Source organism: Chanos chanos, chromosome 2, assembly GCF_902362185.1.
Source record: "Chanos chanos chromosome 2, fChaCha1.1, whole genome shotgun sequence".
NCBI lineage: Eukaryota > Metazoa > Chordata > Actinopteri > Gonorynchiformes > Chanidae > Chanos > Chanos chanos.
Genome location: NC_044496.1, coordinates 24,297,635 through 24,315,592, shown reverse-complemented (window position 1 = coordinate 24,315,592; position 17,958 = coordinate 24,297,635). Strand labels below are relative to the sequence as shown.

Sequence of the window (17,958 nt, the reverse complement as noted above, 5' to 3'; positions counted from 1 at the left end):
AGGGTTTACCATGCCCAGTTAATAAGAAAATTAGGCTTTAAAGCTCAACTGATTGGTCGGTTATACTGTCTGTCAAATGTTCTATAAAGCAGTTTTACATAAGGTGCTTTGTATTTTTCAGTATAAGACAATGACCAACAATGACCAACAATGTTATGTATGACAACGCTGCGACTAATAATAACAGTGTGAACGTGCAGGAGATCAAGGGAAATGAAGTAAAAGAAAGATTAAGACAATAAGAAGGAGAAAAAATACATACACATACACACATGCAAACACACAAGAGGGCTGTTCATGTATGTCATGAAAATATTAGCAATGCATCTCCACAATTAAAGTAAACTTTATTATATGTGAGTTATGGGAGTCATGTAGCACCTTGCTGATGGAGAGCATAGCTGAATGTACAGATGTATAGGGAAAAAATTCTATACATATATGTGTTTAGACTGAATGGAATTTGGAAGTGAAACAAAACAGTAATGATCTGCAACATATCCCATATCCGTTCACCATAGGAGGAGCTAAATGACACACTTGGAGGGAACATGTGAGATGATGGTGGAAAAACTGGTGCAAAAGGACAGCTCCAAGAAGTCAAACTGATTAGAACAAGACCAGAACAAACTGAATTAGTCTTTAGACCTGGATGAATGTGTTTGCAACAATCATATGTGGGATCCAGACCAGGAAGAAGTTTTGTAACTTTAGATTCTGACAAGTTCAAACCACTGAAAACTGTTTTGCTCAAAAGGAAGAAGAATGAAATCCCTGCTAAAGTTCCCATCTCACATATTATTCTGGTTCCACCTACAAATCCCGTTTAGCACATATAAACATGTGTGAAGGTTCCACTTTCCTTGTTTGAAGGTTAACTGCACTTTTTGGTTTGCTGAAACTAAAACCACAAAAGTGTTTCACTAAACACAGCATTCTGAGGTCTTTCAGGACCTATGTTAAAAAGGGAATTTGAAGTTACACGCACAAAATTGAATTTTTTTGCCTGTAGAGATTTTTTCTCTGTTGATTTTGACACCAGTTTATATCAGAATTTATGACAAATGTTTACTAGTTAAAAACTTTTATTTGAAAATTATCGTGCATGTGTTATGCCTCTATACAAACACAAAGCAAAAAATCCATTTGAAGTGTAGTTGCACCTTTACAATACTTTTCCATGTTTTATCCTCCAAAACTGAGCATACCATGTAACATACAATGTTTTTTTTTTGCTGTCTGAGTTGCCAAATATTTTATATAAATAAACAATTATTTTTCACAATTACAGTGAGCCATCAAATATGAGGCATCAACAGCAGATGAAAAATAAGTTGTCTAGGGTTGTCTTCATCATCATCATCATCATCATCATCATCATCATTGTCATCTTATTATTATTATTGTTGTTGTTGTTGTTATTATGTAGTAGTAGTAGTAGTAGTATTGTTGTTGCTATTATTATTATTATTATTATTATTATTATTATTATTATGTAGTAGTAGTAGTAGTAGTAGTAGTAGTAGTAGTAGTAGTAGTAGTATTGTTGTTGTTGTTGTTATTATTATTATTATTATTATTATGTAGTAGTAGTAGTAGTAGTAGTAGTAGTAGTAGTATTGTTGTTGTTGTTGTTATTATTATTATTATTATTATGTAGTAGTAGTAGTAGTAGTAGTAGTAGTATGAGTAGTAGTAGTAGTAGTAGTATTGTTGTTGTTGTTGTTATTATTATTATTATTATTATTATTATGTAGTAGTAGTAGTAGTAGTAGTAGTAGTAGTAGTATTGTTGTTGTTGTTGTTATTATTATTATTATTATTATTATTATTATGTAGTAGTAGTAGTAGTAGTAGTATGAGTAGTATTGTTGTTGTTGTTGTTATTATTATTATTATTATTATTATTATGTAGTAGTAGTAGTAGTAGTAGTATGAGTAGTAGTAGTAGCAGCAGCAGTCTCACTGCTGTTGTGTCTGCATTATGTCAAACGACACAGTCATTTTATATAGAATATTTTGCTGTAGATATAGCCTACTTCTGATGTCTTTTATTCATGTGAAGAGGTAAAGATATGATAATCAGAGTTACTCTGCGCTAAAACTGATGAGAGTCTTCTCATACTGCAATAATCTAGAAAGATTTAAAGGATGTTGACATTGTAGTCAACCAGCTGTGAGCATCTAACCCTGTTTTGGGTGTATTACCAAACACTGACCCAGTTCTGACCTGCTGCTGGCCACTCTGTGTGGGGCAGGTGAGCGGATTAATGTCTAGGCCACGCACTGACACCTGTCTGGTTCCTCCCCAACCTTAATCCAGGAAAGGCCTCCTCAGCAACATGCCAGTTGTCCACAGTGGTGTGTGTGTATGTGTACACAAACAAACACACACACACACACACACAAGACACACACACACACAGCTCACACTGATTTGTGTTTATGCAGGTATGCTGAATACAGGCCAGTGGGTGAGAGCAGGTTTGAGCTCAGGGCTCAGAACACATTAACTGCACTGTCACTGTGTGTGCTAATCCCACAGAGCGATGACTCTCACTGAAAACACACGCACTCAAGCGCACGGATACACACACACACACACACACACACACACACACACACACACACACACAGCCCTCTGAGATTAACATCTTCCAAAAGTAACTTCTTATCCTTAACATCTTTCCAAATTAGTACATTCTAAAAAGACATTCCTCAACAGTGTATATCTATAAATATCCTCAATACAATATGTCAGTCTACTGTTATAAGATACAGGGAAGCATGGAAGCTCAAAAATGGGTGCTAAAGGTAATGAATGATACTATGTAACTGACTGCAACAAAGCGTTTGAATGAACATTATGGTGCTTTACTTTAAGCTTGTTGTGGTTCTTACATGGGCTTGAGGGATTCTCTGACTGATTCATTCAGTGGCTGTGAAAAACACGTACATATCACTATTGATCAATACATATCACTGGGACCTGATTTGACCACTGTTTATCATAATTATTTGCCCATGTAAGTCGATCACTCTTGTTCATCCAAAAAAAAAAAAAAAAGGAAAAAATTAATTCTCCTTCCTTTTAATAATCCATGTAAACTCCCTGTTAAAAAAACAACAGTGGATCTACAATTTTTGTGTGTGTGTGTTTCTCTGGCTTTGTTCCTGAAAGATAACTGTATCATTCTGTAATTACACAGTGAGTCAATGTTATCAGTTACCAGTGCTATTACTTCTGTCTGTCTGTCTGTCACTTCACATCATCAGAATGTCTGGTATGGGTCTGTTAACACACATTTTCTCTCGGGCCAGGCGTCAAATGTGTGCTTTGTATACATTGCAAGCTGATATTCCGCTGGCCCCTGTTAACCTCCTACACAAATTGGGTGCGAAGTGAACCACTTTAATCAGCTTGACTGTGATGTGCTAGGGATTGGCCTATAAAAAAGATTATGGGATAGATTCATTTAAACACACAGGGTATTAGGGTTAGGGAGCCAGGTAAGGAGTTTAAAAGCCTTCCCAAACAAAGCACGTGAGAGGGAAGGGCCCTCTCCAGATGATCCCAAGACAATTTGTCCATCTAAATAATGATATTTGTACGGCATCGAAAAATGGCAAAGTAATACAACAGAGAGGTGACGTGAATGGAACATGTGCAAATATATTTCAAAGTTGTTTTACAAATGAACATTTAAGATATGTTAGATATAAAAAAGAGGCAAAAATTAAATCATAAACAAAACAACAAACAAATATCTGAAACATCATTTTAAATTGTACAATAATCGTCGTGTAAATATTCACACAACCATACGACTATAAACATTCTCTGCAAATACAGTGCATTGTGTAAATTGTCTTGGAATGCTGCAGAGAAGAGACTGACAGACTACTTTAGCAAAAGAACATCACAAACACAAATATATAAATGTCTAAGATTTTCTCCATCATTGCTATTAGGAAAAAAGAAAATGAAATTCATATACATACTTCATGGAGTTCTCCATGGTTGTTTTGAGAGCAGAAAGTGTAAATGTGTCTCCTTGTAACAAAACAAACATTTGGAATGATCCCACACTAATACAGCTGCATCTGTCACTTTATCATTCATTACACTAGCATCTTAGTGTACAAAAGCCATTCTGAAAGTGATAGAGAGACCAAAAGGTTTAGATTATGGCGATGTCTCCGTTAGCTGATAAATAATGGGTGAATGTTACAGTCATATACATCAGGTACATAAGGCTGTGGTGTACCTGATTGTCCTGAAGTATTTTATCTCTCAAACCAAACGAAGAGGACAGGGTTTCTGTTTATCACCACAATAACTGTGTACCCCTTCGTCTCCCCTCACTTTACACACATACTCTCACTCTCTCAAACAGAGATCATAGCACGCACGCACACGCGCACACACACACACACACACACACACACACACACACACACACACACACACACACACACACACACACCTCTGCTCCAGTAATTACTGCTGTGGTGTAGACCTAAATATTTCTGTGTAATATAAAAAGGTCTCTCCCTAATATGTGTTTGAAACATGTAGAGCTGGTGTGTTTGATTACACTATACAATGAGAGTGATGTTTATCTGCAGTACATGAACCCTGCTTACAACCATTACAGTGGACTGGGGCTTGGAGATCAGCCTCAGAGTAAAATATGTGACACATGAGTGTTCATGCTGCCACCCTCATGTATCAGGTGAGACTGCAGATGGGTCTATTAGCCCATCTATTAGGAGAGTATGTTGGGCCACAGAACCTAGGCAGGAATGCAGTGGTTGGGCCGGCGAGACATGACAAAACCCCTCAAGCAGACACAGTGATACGAGCCTTCTGTGTTCACACACTGACCGTTCACACAGTCTGGCACGTCCATCTCCTCACACTCATCCACATCTGCAGAGGACGCAACACTTGAATTAATATTCACTTTTCATGTCAAAGGCAGTAGAAAGAGAGACAAAGAGAGAAAGATACAGAGTATGTCATCAGGGGAAAATGAGGGAGAGAGAATGAGGGATGATAAAAAGCAGGAGAGAAGCAGAAAAAGTGAAAGATTGAGAGAGAAAGAGAAAGATAAAGAGAGAGAGAGAGGAAGAGAGAGCAAGAGGGAGAGAGATAGAGAGAGAAAGAGAGATAGTTAGTGAGTGAGAGTGCTGTACCTATACATGTCATTGTGGTGACATCGAGTTGGTAGCCGTCATAGCAGTCACAGGTGTAACCCTCAGTCACACGGATACACCTGCCATTCTCACAGCCCTGCAGAATGCCACACTCCTCAGCACTCAGACTACTGTATGGCTCATAGCGCCCTGAAGACAAACAAAAAGACAAAAACATGGCTGGATTAGAGGCCTTTGCTTAAATTTCAATACATTTTTTATTTGACAATGAGTTCTTCTGACTCAGTTCGTTTACTAGTAGGGTAATCATAGTGTAATATTTTCAATTTTATTACCCCAACATTTCCAATACATATTGATGTGCATGTACTCTATCTTACTGCTGGAAAGTGTTAGTGAGCATGGTAGTGACTAGCATTGTTACTGATAATGAATGTGTGCACCAGTGTATATTAGTGGACAGGATGTGCGTTCATATGTGCTGCAGAGTGTTAGTGAAGGGTGAGGGTTTTTGAACATCAGGAGACGTCAGTAGTGAAAACTCTACTCACTCTCGTAGAGGTGTCGTGGCACCTCTCCTACTGTCCGCCGGTCCGGGAACGGTGGGAAAGGAGGCGGTGCTCTCCATGGCTCTTCCTCTTCCTCATCTTCTCTATAAGGGGAGTTCTCAGGCAGCGGGGCCAGCCTCAGAGGTCGGCCTTCTGGAACTGGGGGAGGGGGACGGGCCCCAAAAGCGCGCTCGCTCCGGGGGTCTGGGACGCGGAAGGGAGGTCCAGGGGCAGGCTCGTAATCCTCACCATCATAGTACCGGCCGGGACTGGGAATCAGAGAAGCTTTTGTGAGCGCATTTGAAAAGGAGAGAACTTTCTGGAAAAGCATGCTGTATAACTGATTAATCCTTTAGACTGAGTGATAGCTTATATCTGTCAGAGTGTGTGTGTGTGTGTGTGTGTGTGTGTGTGAGTTTGTGCGTATGTGTGTGTGTGTTCATACATACCCAGGGCCCAGACGGCTATAAGAAGAGTCAGGCAGACCATATGAGCTGGGTGGTCTCCCTCTCAATCCAGACCTCCTATCTGCTCCTCCCAGGGGGGAGTAATCATCATAGTCTGTAGGGTAGTCATCTGGGCCACCGGGCAGGGGTTCGGAGAGGTCTGGTCGGTAAGGCAGTGGGGAACTGCCTCCTCGTCTCGGACCAGAGCCGAAGCGGCCAGGATACGGCAAAGGGGGTGATGGTGGACTAATGTCTCTACACAAAATCCCAAATTCCTCTGAAGAGGGACAGTTAAAAAAACAAACAAACAAATAAACATAATTTGATATTACATCAGTAATATGAATGTTTCTTCTATGTGATGTGTAAATAAATTTTGATGATTGTACCAAAGCTTGCTCTGCTCGCGCTGTTTATGCTACATTAGGTTCAAGGATTTTTGTGCATCTCTGGTTCAAACTACAGAGAGAAAAAAGCTTGTCTTTGAGAGTCTGCAATATGAGCTCCTTGGGATAGGCCTACCCCGCTCATTAGTGTTATACCTGGAGAGATGTGAGTCTCAAGACACAATTCTCACAACTTGCCTGAGGTTTCATAATCCAACTGAACTTTTGCGCAGAAAAAAAAAACTAGCCAAGTATTTTGACAACACAAACATCAGGGCTGTACCTGAGTCTCGGGCAGGACACAGGGCACACTCCAGGCCCCAGCCCTCTCCATGCAGACAGCAGCACTCAGGGAAGGTCACCTGGCCTCCCAGCAGAGGGTTCAGACAGATCAAATCTGTACTCACATGCTGCCAGCAAAATGACAGCTGCTCATCTGGGAAAGGTGGGGGGGGGGGGGGGGGGGGGGGGGGGGGGTTGTTCATTAACTTGTTGTAAGTAAAGTGGTAAACTGTGTAAGTGTGTAGGTGTGTGTGTAGGTATGTGACCTACCCACTGTAAGGCCAGTGGAGTTAACACAGCTGCTCTGTGTGTTGTCCAGTACTAGAGGAGGCTCACAGTAACAGTAGTATGAACCAACTGTATTTATACACCTTCCACCCATACACATGTCCTCAGTGTCACACTCATCAGTATCTACAGAGAGAGAGAGAGGGAGAGAGAGAGAGTGAGAGGGTGGGGGTGGGATGAATATAAAACTGTATCCAGCCTTCAGCCTGGCCTCTAACATGTGTATGCTGACATGTCCTACACCACTGAGGATGCCAGCCTGTGTAAGGTTCATGGACTTTTCCCTGTCTGACATTGTGGGCACATATACAGGCTCAATTTATGGAGGCAGGGCTTATTCTTGTACTTGATGCTTCACTGATCTTGTCTCCTTTTCATACACGCATACCCTCACCCTAGTCGTTAAATTAAACATAAACACTGCAATACACATTCATCTGACACGTGCCACCACTGCTTCTGCCACACACACACACACACACACACACACACACACACACACACAAAAAACAGGCATTTGTTCTCTGAGTACGAGCCCGTTCTGAGGTTCTGAAAGCGGTTAGAGTTGAAGTCTGACCGATGCACTCCAGAAGGGCGGCGTCGTAATGGTATCCGCTTGGACAGTAGCAGGAATAGCCAGGAATGTTGTTCACACAAACTCCGTTTTTGCAGACTGCTGTCGTAAACAGTTTACACTCATCCACATCTGTAAACAGATTATAAAGTGATTTCAGTTAGAGAAAAAAGTCCAAAAACAGTCTTTCCTAAAACCTGCACAACTATCCTGTATGGCTGTTTATATTAGATCAAAACAGTGTTTTAAGAATCTGGGCCGTACACATAAAATGTCAGAGGGTTGAGAGTTCCCCTAAAACAGAAAAATTCTGAGAACATTACATCTCTTAGAAATTCCTAAAGTTTCATCTGAAGTACTGGAGTTTCAGTTATGGTTATTCAGTTATGGATTTTAGGGCTTTAGAGGGCTCCTGTGTGTGTGTGTGTGTGTGTGTGTGTGTGTGTTTGCGTGTGCATGTGCAAGCGTGTGTTTGTGTGTGCATGCGTGCATGTGCACATGTATGTGTGTCTGTGTGCACTTTACCATTGTAACCAAAATCCTGATCTGTTGTTGTAACATATCCTCGACCACTTGGACACAAAGTTTGAAATTCCGCTGAAGACAAAACACAACCAATGGGACAAGACCATGGGTCAGTGAATCACATATCTTTGGTTTGTACTCACAAAACAGCTGAAAACAACGCCACTTAATAACATTGTATACACAGAACAGCTGAAAACAATGCCACTTGTTAACATTACCAATGATCAAGCACCAGCAATTATTGTTGATGAAGAGGTCATTTACACTACGTAGTCTCAACATGTCACTTATACAGGCATATTATATACAGTACGTGACAGGTATTGAAAATAGTTGTGTCACGTGAAAGCATATTTAAATGCACAAGTATTATGTTTTATGGTGAGATTCTGTGTTTGTATATTTGTGTGTGCATGTGCTCGTTGTGCATGTATATGCGTATGTGTGTGAGTGTGTGTGTTGTCTGACCTGTGCCGGACGCAGGGCACACGTCATACACGCAGCGGATGCCCCAGGCCTGTCCCACAGTGCAGCAGCACTCCTGCAGGCTGGTGTTAAGGGCCAGCAAACTGCACGAACGACTTTCTTCCATCAGCTGGTAACACTCACGCCGCTCCCCTGGAGGCGCCTGGGGTACGGGCACAACAGCTCTGCCACCACCAGCCACATGCTCCAAACCAGTAGATGATGACAAGGAGTGTGTGGAAGAGCTGCCGGAGAACACAGGTCCAACTGGACAGACAACAAAAAAACAAAAACAAAACAAAAAACAACAAAAAGCAAAAAACAAAAAGCAAAAAACAAGCAATTAAAAAAAAAACCACTAAGTGTGCGTGTATTCATAATGTGACACCAACTGTGATACCAACCGTCTGATATACTTGAGTATCAAGAGAGCAAGTTAATGACATAAATAATGAAAAAGCAGTAGGACCTTTTCTTGCGTCTTTTTTTGTAGGAATATTAGTACAGATCATCAATAAGATTGAATTTGAATTCTGAACTCCCACACTCTCTTCTAAGGAACACTAGGGGGCAGCATATACTTCATATTCATCATCTCAGTGAATCTTGGTACTTTTGCAGAAGTGTTTTGGGGCGTGTTACCTGGAGTACCAGCACTGCTCACACACTGTACCATGCGTGGGTCAAACTCCTGGTCTTCACTTGGACACACACACATAAACGTGCCCTCAACATTCTCACAGCGTGCAGTGCCACACACATCTGGCATGATCACACACTCATTTATATCTAATGAGAGAGAGAGAGAAATAGAGAGAGAGAGAGAGAGGGAGGGAGAGAGAGAGAGAGAGAGATGTGACATTTTCCGATTTTCGCATTGAAGCTTTCAATCTTGCACTGTCCTACAATATTTGGACAATATCACAAGTTTTAAAGGTAAAAAAAGAAAAGAAAACAAAAAAACTCATAAAAAAACAAAACTCTTTATCCATCTGTCTCTGACACATAGGGAAAAACTGTGAGAAATCTATTTAGCCTGGTTTCAATTTTAATAATTGTGTAATTGTGAGAGTTGTGTTGGAGTTATTGCAATTAGTGGTGACAGGAACCTACCCACACACACACGTCCATCACCCGTTGCCTCGTAGCCTTGGTCACACATACACTGGTACGTCCCAATCAAGTTCTGACAGATAGCATTCTCTCCACACACTGTTTTGTTGGCACACTCATTTATGTCTGACATAGACACACACACACACACACACACACACACAAACACACACAGAGAGAGAGAGAGAGAGAGAGAGAGAGAGAATGAGAGAGAGACAGAAGGTACTTAGAGAAGTGCTTAGAGAATTCAATCACAAACACATCTATGACTGAAGTGCCCTCCCTAACTTCCCCGAGACCAGCTGCAAGACATCACACACTCACTTTCACTCATTCACATTCACAGAAACACACACACACACACACACACATACACACAGCTCTGCATGCTAGTATGGGAACTCACCAACACACTCTCCTGTTGCTGTGATACTATAACCAGGGTCACAGGAGGTCACACAGCGGAATGAGCCAATTGTATTCTCACACCGCTGAGACCCACACACCACACCCGCTGTATCTACACACTCATCCACATCTGACAGAGACAGTGACAGAGACAGAGACACTTTCATCACATTAGGCCAACGGAGAAGAATATCTTAGGTAATTTAGATAATAGTACGAGAAAGTGTGATTATAAGGTGTGTGCGCGTGCGTGTGTGTGTTGCGATGATGATCAAGTTACATCACTCAGGCTGCTTTTCCTGCTTGTGTGTGTATGGTGCACGTGTTCAGTGTGTACAAGTGTGTGTACTATGTAGTGTGTGTGCGTGTATGTGTGTGTGTGTGATATGGTTTACCCAGGCAGGCAGTCTTCTCTGGGTTGGCGGCAAAGCCAGTCTGGCAGTGGCACAAGTATGAGCCTTCTGTGTTGACACACCGCCCGTCCTGGCACACACCCGTCCTGCCACACTCATCCACATCTGGTGAGGAGGATACACTCCAACTTTAAAACAGCCCTGACTAAGCCCTTAATACCTGCTGTCAACCACTGTCTCAGTCACATACTGTCTGCTCCCAACAGCACATTCATCCACTAACTTCAAGCTGCTCGCTCTAATTAACTGATCTCAGATCAGTATCAGATAGAATGTCTCAATAATGACTCAAAACGAATAGTTGCAAAGCCTTAAAATACAAAATTTATCAGTTTGAAGAAAAAAAAATTGAGAGAGGAAACAATACAGGAACTTTTCAAGCTTATAACTTTGGTAATTTGGAATCATTGAGCTTTTTTTTTTTTCTTTTTATTAGGTTATCTGACCATTTATTTCTCCAGTGGTCATATAAGGTTATTAATACAATTATTTGATTGTAGTAAAAACACAACAGATCTCTTGTAAAGAGAGTAAAGGTTTCTTACCCATGCAGGCTGTGCCGTTTGCATTGGCTTGATAGCCCAGAGCACAGTCACACTTATATGAGCCCTCTGTATTCACACACTCTCCCTTAGGAAAGCAGAAATCTCCCTCCAAACATTCATTTATGTCTACGCCATAACCATGACGACAGAAACAAACAGGAAACAAACAAATTATACATAAAAGTGAAGAAATAAACAGCAATGTATGATCCGACATAACAAAGGAGTTTGAGTAGGCAGCTGACCTCTGCATTGGCGGCCTGCTCCCGCCGACCTGTAGCCTGGTTTACAGTCACAGCGATAAGAGCCATCTGTGTTGACACACACACTCTGTGGGCTGCACATCTGCGGTCTCTCACACTCGTCTATGTCTAAGAACAGTAGAGCAAGAGTTTGGTTTAGAATGAGGGAGAGGCACGTTCAGGCCCAGCATATCTAAATTTGACTATATTATTATCAACAGTAACAACAATGATCATCATCATCATCATCATCATCATCATCTCCATCTCATTACAGTGAAGACCTGATGCTCAGACCTCACTGAGGTCTTTCAGAGGTTTCTCTAACAGTCGTTACATTAGAGAAAGTGTTCTCACTCTAAAGCTTTTACAAAAAGCATAAACCGTGGTCTGAAGACTACCTAAAAAAATCTTTCACCTTCAGATGAGGTCTAGAACTGTTGACACATGATACTGTTTTAATAACGGCAACTCATTTCATTTTGCCTCTCTGTAACGAAGCGGAGTGACAATTTTACGAGAGACAGATGTCTGGCGGTCATTTCCTGCACCATCATGTCACGTCCTTTTCTCTGTCCACTGCACTGGCCTTTAGGCAGAGATATATCATCTTTAGAGATCCGACTTCCTGAAACATCGGGTGCCAAATGTTCTCTCTCAGAGAGAAATGCCACACTGCTGTGAGAGCAGTAAATTGTGGCTCTGTACCTCTGAGGATGGCTCAGAGACAGATGTGTCAGAACTCTCCCTGCTCTGATTTAATGAGATTTAAAGGAGAGACAGCTGATAACTGTAACCAAACAAGGGCCTAAATTTTTAGCTCCTCCACAGCCAGAGCATGTGCACACCAGATGGCCCGGTGTCCTCATCAGTCCCGCCAGAAAGAGGAAGGGATTGGGGTGATGGACAGACAGAGAGAGAGAGAGAGAGAGTGAGAGGGGGAGAGAGAGAGAGAGAGAGAGAGAGAGAGGGAGAGAGGGAGGGAGAGACAGAGGGGATATATGGAAGGATAATAAGGTAAGGTAAGAGGACGAATCAGATGTGTGGATGAGAGATCATTATTATGCTGCCTGACCGGATGTGAAAGATGTGTGAGCCAAATCAACCCTGTACATCATCTGTCCTGTGGCAAGATAATCTCAAACACACTCAGCTGCTTTATAATAAACTACCACACACAGCTCATCATAATCATCACTCATGACCAGTACATGATATGACCACATTGGAGTAATCACACAAGCCCGTTTATACATCCAGTTCACTATCGTTAGAGACCAACTGTAATAACATAACACATACACTTCAGCTTCACTGGAACACAAACCGTATTTTAGTCCAGTGCATCATACTGAATTAATGGGCTTTCACTCCTGGGAAGTACTCAAAGGAGAGCACGGCTCAACCCTGCAGGGACTACACTCAATCAAACATACTCTGAGTTCACACACTGCTGCCAGCAACACTGGGGTGGCTCCACACACTCAGTAATATGAGCTGTGGACGATATACAGCACTTAACTCTCCAAACTCAAACTTCATGTGATGATGCTCAAGAAAACCGTCCCGATCTTACCTTTGCAGGTTTTGCCCTCCAGTCTGAACCCCGTACGACACAGACACCTGTAGCTTCCGGGTATGTTTTCACAGGAGCCGTTAGGGCAGGGGTCGGGGATCTGGCGACACTCGTCTACATCTGTGATGACACAGAACATGCAACGTCTGGTTGGGTTGCCTTTTCATCATGCTAAAAACACCCTTATTTAACACAGAGGGGATGGAGGCGCTGTTACCCTGACACTGGCCGTTCTGTACGTCGAAGCCCAGCGCACAGGACACACACTTAAAGGAGCCGACAGAGTTCACACATTCCTTCCCAGGGCACTGCAGTTCATTCTCACACTCGTTCACATCTGAGAGGACGAGTCAGAATTGAGAACGTCTAAGTCATGGCTCATACTGAAAAAACATCATATTCCGTAAACGATGACGCTGTATGCTACTGGAACCAAACCTATCTCACCCATGCATCTGTTGTCTTCTAATCTAAAACCAGGACGACACACACAATTGTAGCTTCCCGGTGTGTTCTCACATCGGCCGTTATCACAGGGCCCGGGGGTCTGCCGACATTCGTCAATGTCTGAGAGAAACACACTCTCAATATTGTCAAACAATCTGTCATACGTGTTCTACAGGGTCAAACTTAGGAGGGCACAGACAGGTGCTGCTAACAGGTATTTTTTTAGGAGTTTGAGTTCGGAACTAATGCTTCACCTTTGCACTGTCCATTGAGAAGGCTGAAGCCATTTTTGCAGGACATACACCTGTAGGAACCTTGAGAATTCACACACTCCTGACCTGGACACCGGGTTGGGTCCTCACACTCGTTGACATCTGGACCAAAGAGATCAGAGAGCCAATGTAAACACACACACACACACACACACACACACACACACTCTACAAATGCATGCTACTCCACATATATTTAGTTGACAAAGTGACAAATCAGATGATTGATACAATTTTTCTCAAAAGCCTTACCTATGCAAGTGTTGCCTTGTAGCCTGTATCCAGCATTGCAAACACATCTGAAGCTGCCAGGTGTGTTCTCACATCGTCCATTACTGCAGGGGCTGGGGTTCTGTTGACACTCATCAATATCTGAGAGGTTAATTAGCATTAATGAGGTATAATACTCATAAGTACTTTTATCACATGTCGAGTGTCATGTAACAGAGAACACAAAAATATTTATTTATTTATCCGATAATCTACAAAAACTGCAAATGAGTGCCACATGCAGTTGTGAAATGATAACATAACGTGAATAAAATAATAGAAAATATACTGGCCTACCTAACTATGTATACTATGTTCAGTCTATGTGATGCATTACCTGAGCATTGTCCGTTGAGTGGGCTGAAGCCAGGTCTGCATGACACACACCTGTATGAGCCCAGAGTGTTCACACACTCCTGACCTGGGCATCGCAGAGGGTCTTCACACTCGTTCACATCTATGACACAGATGTATGAAAACAAATTCTTCATTCACACTATCATAATCAGGAAGTATATATTATAAAAAGGTAGAAATATTAAAACAGTTTTGGAACAGGTGTGTTACTTTTGCACTGTTTTGGAACAGGTGTGTTACCTGTGCAGGTGTTTCCCTGTAGCCTGTACCCTGTGCGACATACACATCTGTAGCTCCCGGGAATATTTTCACAGCGGCCGTTAGAGCAAGGGCTCGGGCTTTGACGACACTCGTCAATATCTTTTAAGAGGAAAAAAAGGTTCTGCATTATATAAAGACCTCTGTTTGACACACACATTACAGACAAAAAAGATGATGAAGATTTTTTCAGTCAAAAATGACGCTTTTGGTTGTTGCATAAACCAGTGCAATACATTACCTGAGCATCGTCCGTTCAGCAGGCCGAAGCCAGGCCTGCATGACACACACCTGTATGAGCCCTGAGAGTTCACACACTCCTGACCTGGGCACCGCAGAGGGTCCTCACACTCATCGATGTCTGAGACAGACAAAACAACATTTACTTCAATGACAACTCTCAACAGTCTATAAAACAAGACTAAAGGCTTAATATACAACGCATTAGATTACCTGTGCAGACATTGCCTTGCAGTTTGTATCCAGTTCTGCACAAACACCTGTAGCTGCCCGGGGTATTCTCACAACGGCCGTTACCACAAATGTTAGGGATCTGACGGCACTCATCAATATCTGTAGAAGTTGCTTATTAGCCTAATGATCTCAACATTTTTGTCACTCATTTATGTAGGTGTGCAGTTAGCTGTCTTACCTAGACATTGGCTTTGCTGGGAGTTGGTCTGATAACCAGTGGGACAAGCACAGCGGTAGCTGCCTGGAGTGTTCTCACACTGCCCTGGAGAGCAAGGCCTAGGGGACTGTGAACACTCATTCACATCTGAAAGAGAGAGTGATTCAATTTGGATGGTTCTCAGAGCTAAAACTAACAGTGTTTTGTACACAGGTTCATCCCAAATCAGAGTAAAATGCAGCTGCTTTGCACCAGCATAAACAACATGACAAACAGAACACAGAGCTGTAACCTGAAGGGTCAGGGAGAGGGCATAAGGTCTTTTGACCTGACAGAGGGTTGAAAGACCACTGAAAACAAAGGATGTGGGCGAGCTGTGCGAGTAGGTTAACATGACCAATGAGAAAGCTCTGGTGTGATCCATTCTTTTGCCCTTTGGCCTTCACCTTTGGAAACACCATGGGAAGAGAGAGGAATAAAGAAAGAATGAAGCTGGAGACCACCGGTGTGCCAACGGGAGTCTGAGCCTTTCTCTCACACTAGGCCTGTGCAACTGCCAAGCCCTAACCAATAAACATGCCATATGCACCTGCTTCAGCTAAAAACTATGCTATTGTTGAGGGATATGGTAAATATCTGTTTCAGTGTAGGACAGAGTCAAACAATATGTGACAAATTGCAGGGATCCTCAGCTCATAGCTTCAAGCACAGATATCAGTGATACATTTGCGAGAATTTTAAGTGACACTTGTTTTTGTTTAGATGAATATTATGAAACTCTCTAGGAACAAACGTTGTTTAGAAACATCAATTATGTCTGGATTTAACACAGTCTTCAATCTAACCTTGACACTGGGTTTGCAGGGCATTGGGTTGATAACCAGGGTTACAGAAACAGATATGTCTTCCTCCAGGCAGATCCACACAGCGTCCCTCTCCGCATATCTGTGGTTGTGTTTCACAAACTCTGGGCCCTATGAGAAAAACACAATAACCACAGAGACATAACAAATGAATAAGCCTGAAAATAAACAAACAGTTCAAGTGTTACATATGAATTTAAACTCAAAGCTTGTGCAACAACAGAGGAAGATTTGGGCACAATGCTAACATGTAGTGCTAACATGTGCTTTCCCAGATCAGCCTCAGTAAGCTAAAAAAAACAACCCAGTATGACATTTGGCTACATTAGACCCACTTATCCCCCACACATCCGCTACTTTTTGAAAGCAGGGACTCAGTCTTTCAAAACCCCCCCAGAAAAGTCTGCACATACTAACAGACACGTGCAACCTGAGATTGTGTCTACATTTTGCTAGACCATTACGCTCATCTAGTTGCAGTGAATGTTTCTGCCAGTGGCGCTTTTTCACTCCCCAGCATCCCATATGTGATGGTGAAAAAAAAAAAACTCCCGTAAGGACAGTTAACACAATTTTCTATGTATTTAACAGTGAACCACTCAACATTTTGAATATCCAGTTTCAAGGTCAAGAATTTAGAGGGAGACATACAACACTAATGCTTACAGAGCTAAGGGATGTAAAATATTTCCCCTATATAAAAAGAAATAGCAATTAATACTGCAGAAAGTCTTTCTTAAAAGCAATTGGAAAGGCATAACAATCATTACCAGAATATAACACACGTAGTATTATTTCCTCTCAAAACTGTTCCTCTGATAATATGTCTTCCCAAATGTCTTTTAAGTGTGTGAGAGTGTTACGTGTGTGTTAGTTGTTAGAAGAGTGGCTTCTGCAGTTCAGTGAATGAAGCGTTCTTTATACAGAAGGAATAAGACAGCTGTGAGGATGCGAGAAAGACTCTGGGGATTGATGTTAATCATTCTCTAATACAGAGGAAGTCACTGTGATCTTGTCAACAGCTGCACCTGACTTGGGTAGTAAGAGTGTGACCAACTTCATCAAAAGTGCCTAAGAGTAGCTTAGTACTATAAACTATATGTGATGGCAACAATTCATAGTGACTTTAATTCTTATTTTGACATTACCAAACATCATGCTAGATGTACACGAACAAAAAATTCACTTAAATCAAATTAATTCTGTGTGTGTAATACCTGGTCTAGACGGGGGTGGACGGGGTGTGGCAGGCACAGGAAGAGGTTTGATTGGAGATGCTGGTTGTCTGCTCACAGATGGCCTGCTAGTTTGGGCTCGAACAACAGTTGCTAAGTGCAAAAGATGTCAATGAACACCACTGAGTGATGGTAACAGCAGACCCTGAATTTCTGAGTGATTAAGGCACACTATGTGTGGTACTCACGAATCTGTCCACGCGGAGGTTGTGCTGTGACAGTGCTGCCTGGACGAGTGCCTGAGGGTTCCTGGACTGGAGGTTGTGGTCTGGACTGAGTACTGACAGAGCCTGTTCTGGCTGGTAGCTGAACATTGGTGATTTGTGAGCTTGCTGGTCGTTGGATTGTGATGGTTTGAGAGCTGGTTGGTGTTTGAGGTCTAGTCTGAGGGCTAGTTGGTGTTTGTACTCTCGTTTGTGTGTTAGTTGGTGTTTGGGGTTTGGTTTGTGTGTTGGTTGGTGTTTGAGGTCTGGTGTCTGTTGTGCTAGTCTGGGAGACAAGGATGGGACCTCCTGTTCCATGTTGCTCTGCCAGCCTCTGGTTGAACTTGATGGCGGAGGCAGAGTAATAGTACCCTGGTCCAGCTGGACAAATCTCTTTAAATGCCACTGTGAATAATAGCACACAAAAACATGACACAGTTTACTCAAC

General features: G+C 42.1%; 1 protein-coding gene across 1 annotated transcript in view; it reads right to left on the bottom strand.

Moving 5' to 3' along the window:
• Window positions 1-4,492: 4,492 nt before the first annotated feature.
• The window catches only part of ltbp4 (latent transforming growth factor beta binding protein 4), a 28,995-nt gene continuing 15,529 nt past the window's right edge, over window positions 4,493-17,958 (bottom strand). Inside the window, exons 6-33 of the mRNA XM_030766023.1 lie at window positions 17,496-17,915; window positions 17,290-17,400; window positions 16,055-16,183; window positions 15,231-15,356; window positions 15,032-15,151; window positions 14,820-14,939; window positions 14,561-14,680; window positions 14,301-14,420; window positions 13,946-14,065; window positions 13,676-13,795; window positions 13,422-13,541; window positions 13,192-13,311; window positions 12,975-13,094; window positions 11,402-11,527; window positions 11,157-11,282; window positions 10,594-10,716; window positions 10,197-10,328; window positions 9,791-9,916; window positions 9,320-9,466; window positions 8,681-8,944; window positions 8,210-8,281; window positions 7,688-7,816; window positions 7,093-7,236; window positions 6,824-6,976; window positions 6,158-6,431; window positions 5,712-5,977; window positions 5,200-5,349; window positions 4,493-4,933 (exon numbers count right to left, since the gene is read on the bottom strand). Coding sequence (XP_030621883.1) covers window positions 4,797-4,933; window positions 5,200-5,349; window positions 5,712-5,977; window positions 6,158-6,431; window positions 6,824-6,976; window positions 7,093-7,236; window positions 7,688-7,816; window positions 8,210-8,281; window positions 8,681-8,944; window positions 9,320-9,466; window positions 9,791-9,916; window positions 10,197-10,328; window positions 10,594-10,716; window positions 11,157-11,282; window positions 11,402-11,527; window positions 12,975-13,094; window positions 13,192-13,311; window positions 13,422-13,541; window positions 13,676-13,795; window positions 13,946-14,065; window positions 14,301-14,420; window positions 14,561-14,680; window positions 14,820-14,939; window positions 15,032-15,151; window positions 15,231-15,356; window positions 16,055-16,183; window positions 17,290-17,400; window positions 17,496-17,915 — 4,235 coding nt within the window. The 3' untranslated portion in view covers window positions 4,493-4,796. The remainder of the gene's footprint in view (window positions 4,934-5,199; window positions 5,350-5,711; window positions 5,978-6,157; window positions 6,432-6,823; window positions 6,977-7,092; window positions 7,237-7,687; window positions 7,817-8,209; window positions 8,282-8,680; window positions 8,945-9,319; window positions 9,467-9,790; window positions 9,917-10,196; window positions 10,329-10,593; window positions 10,717-11,156; window positions 11,283-11,401; window positions 11,528-12,974; window positions 13,095-13,191; window positions 13,312-13,421; window positions 13,542-13,675; window positions 13,796-13,945; window positions 14,066-14,300; window positions 14,421-14,560; window positions 14,681-14,819; window positions 14,940-15,031; window positions 15,152-15,230; window positions 15,357-16,054; window positions 16,184-17,289; window positions 17,401-17,495; window positions 17,916-17,958) is intronic.